We start from the raw sequence: 2,465 nt of genomic DNA on the forward strand, positions 1-2,465 counted from the left end.
GATGATGATGATGATGATGATGATGATGATGATGATGATGATGATGATGATGACGAAGGAGAAGAAGAAGAAGACGCAGTAGCCGAACTCACACTGCACGTTGAGGGAGATGTCGTTGCCTCGCGTGGTGCCCTGTGCGTTAGTCGCCAGACACACGTAGACCCCGGCGTCAGAGTCTTTGAGAGACTGTACGGTCAAGCTCGGGGAGCTGGTGGTCCCGCCTGTGTACTTGCTGCGGTCACTCGTGGTCAGGGGGAGGCCGTCTGGGGGTGAGGATGAGGTTGGGGTGAGGGTGAGGGTGAGGGGGGTTGGAGGTGAGGGTGAGGGGGTGAGGGGGTGGGTGAGGGTGGAGGTTGGGGTGGGGGTTGGGGATGGGGTGTAGACAGTGTGGTTTGTTAATTAGTTGGCTGGTTTGTTTGAGTAAAGAGAAGCACATTAGATAAGATAAGATAAGATAAGATAAAATAGGATAGATAGGATAAGATAAGATGAGAGAAGATGAGATGAGATGAGATGAGATGCGATGAGATGCGATGAGATGAGATAAGATAAGATACATCTATATTGTCCTTTCCTGGCACATCAGTTTGGTGTTTCACAACAACAACAACCTACAGTTTACCTACACGTATTTTTTTTCTTTTCCCAGAATAGTACATGTATAAATAATGAAATACAAAATTACCTTTGAAACAAGAACCAATAAATGGAAGGACAACAGTATTCCTCATATTGACTTGTGAGGAAGAAATGCATGCAATACCTTTGCTCGGGTCCGTCAGTCCGGTGGTGAATATTATAATCAACGAAATACAAAACTATCTTTGAAACAAGAACGACTAAATGACAGTATGAAGTTTGTCCTCATGTTGAAATATGAGGAAGAAATACCTGCAATACTTTTGCTCTACGTGAGGTCCGTCAGTCCGGTGGCGAATATTATAATCAACGAAATACAAAACTATCTTTGTAACTAGAACCACTAAATGACAGTGTGAGCGTTGTCTTGTCCTTTTGTTGAGATATGAGGAAGGAGTACAGGCAATACCTTTGCTCAGGTCCGTCAATCCGGTGTGAATATTATAATCAATAAAATACAAAACTATCTTAGAAACAAAAACCAGTAAATGACAGTATGAACGTTGCCATGTCCTTATGTTGAGATATGAGGAAGAAAATACCTGCAATACCTTTTCTCAGGTTCGTCAGTCCGGTTGTGAATATTATAATCAACGAAATACAAAACTATATTTGAAACTAGAACCACTAAATGACAGTGTGAGCGTTGTCCTTATGTTGAAATATGAGGAAGAAATACCTGCAATACTTTTGCTCTACGTGAAGTCCGTCAGTCCGGTGGCGAATATTATAATCAATGAAATACAAAACTATCTTTGAAACCAGAACCACTAAATGACAGTGTGAACGTTGTCTTGTCCTTTTGTTGAGATATGAGGAAGGAATACATGCAATACCTTTGCTCCAGGTCAGGTCGGTCAGTCCAGCACCGGCGTTGACGTCACAGGTCAAGGTCACGGGGTTATTCTCTCGTCCATTCACGCTTGTCTGTGGTGTGGTGACTATTGGTCGGGCTGTGGGAGGGAGGAGGTATAGGTTATTAGTGGTTGTTGTTGTTGTTGTTGTTGTTGTTTGTGTTGTTGTTGTTTGTATTGTTGTTGTTGTTGTTGTTGTTGGTGGTGTGGTTGTTGTTGTTTGTGTTGTTGTTGTTGTTGGTGGTGGTGGTGGTGGTGGTGGTGGTGGTGTTGTTGCTGTTTTTGTTGGTGGTGGTGTTGGTGGAGGGAGGTGATGTGAGGTATTTGCTGTTGCTGTTGTTGTTGTTGTTGTTGTTATTGTTGGTGGTGGTGGTGTTGTTGACGTCTGTGGTGTGGTGACTATCGGTCGGGCTGTGGGAGGGACGAGGAGACATAGGGTATTTGTGGCTGTTGTTGTTGGCGCTGTTGTTGTTGTTGTTGTTGTTGTTGTCGATAATGGTGGTGGTGGTGACGGTGATGGTCGTGGTTGTGAAGGTGTGACTACTGGTCGGGCGGTGGGAAGGAGGAGGTATAGGGTATTTGTGGTTGTTGTTGTTGTTGGTGGTGGTGGTGGTGGGGATGGTGATGGTGGTGGTTGCGGTGATGGGGGTGACCATTGGTCGTGCTGTTGGAGGGAGGAGGTATAGTGTATTTAAGGTTGTTGTTGTTGTTGTTGTCGTTGTTGTTGTCGTTGTTGTTGTTGTGGTGGTTTTGTTGTCGTCGTTGTTGTTGGTGGTGGTGATGTTGTCTGTGGTATGGTGACTACTGCTCGGGCTTTGGGAGGGAGGAGATTTACAGCTGTTGTTGTTGTTGTTGTTGTTGTGGTTAGGGGTGTTGGTGATGGTGGTGGAGGTGGTAGCAGTGGTGGTGATTGTGATGGTGGCAATGGTGGTGGTGGTTGTGATACTGGGGTGTGGTGACTACTTATCTGGG

General features: G+C 45.1%; 1 protein-coding gene across 1 annotated transcript in view; it reads right to left on the bottom strand.

The window, feature by feature from the left end:
* The window catches only part of LOC101848774 (hemicentin-1), a gene marked incomplete in the record, with an annotated part of 58,272 nt that overhangs the window by 16,349 nt on the left and 39,458 nt on the right, over positions 1-2,465 (bottom strand). The window contains 2 exon segments of the mRNA XM_035972202.1: positions 93-263; positions 1,476-1,592. Coding sequence (XP_035828095.1) covers positions 93-263; positions 1,476-1,592 — 288 coding nt within the window.

Source organism: Aplysia californica, unplaced genomic scaffold (genome assembly GCF_000002075.1).
Source record: "Aplysia californica isolate F4 #8 unplaced genomic scaffold, AplCal3.0 scaffold00611, whole genome shotgun sequence".
Lineage (NCBI taxonomy): Eukaryota > Metazoa > Mollusca > Gastropoda > Aplysiida > Aplysiidae > Aplysia > Aplysia californica.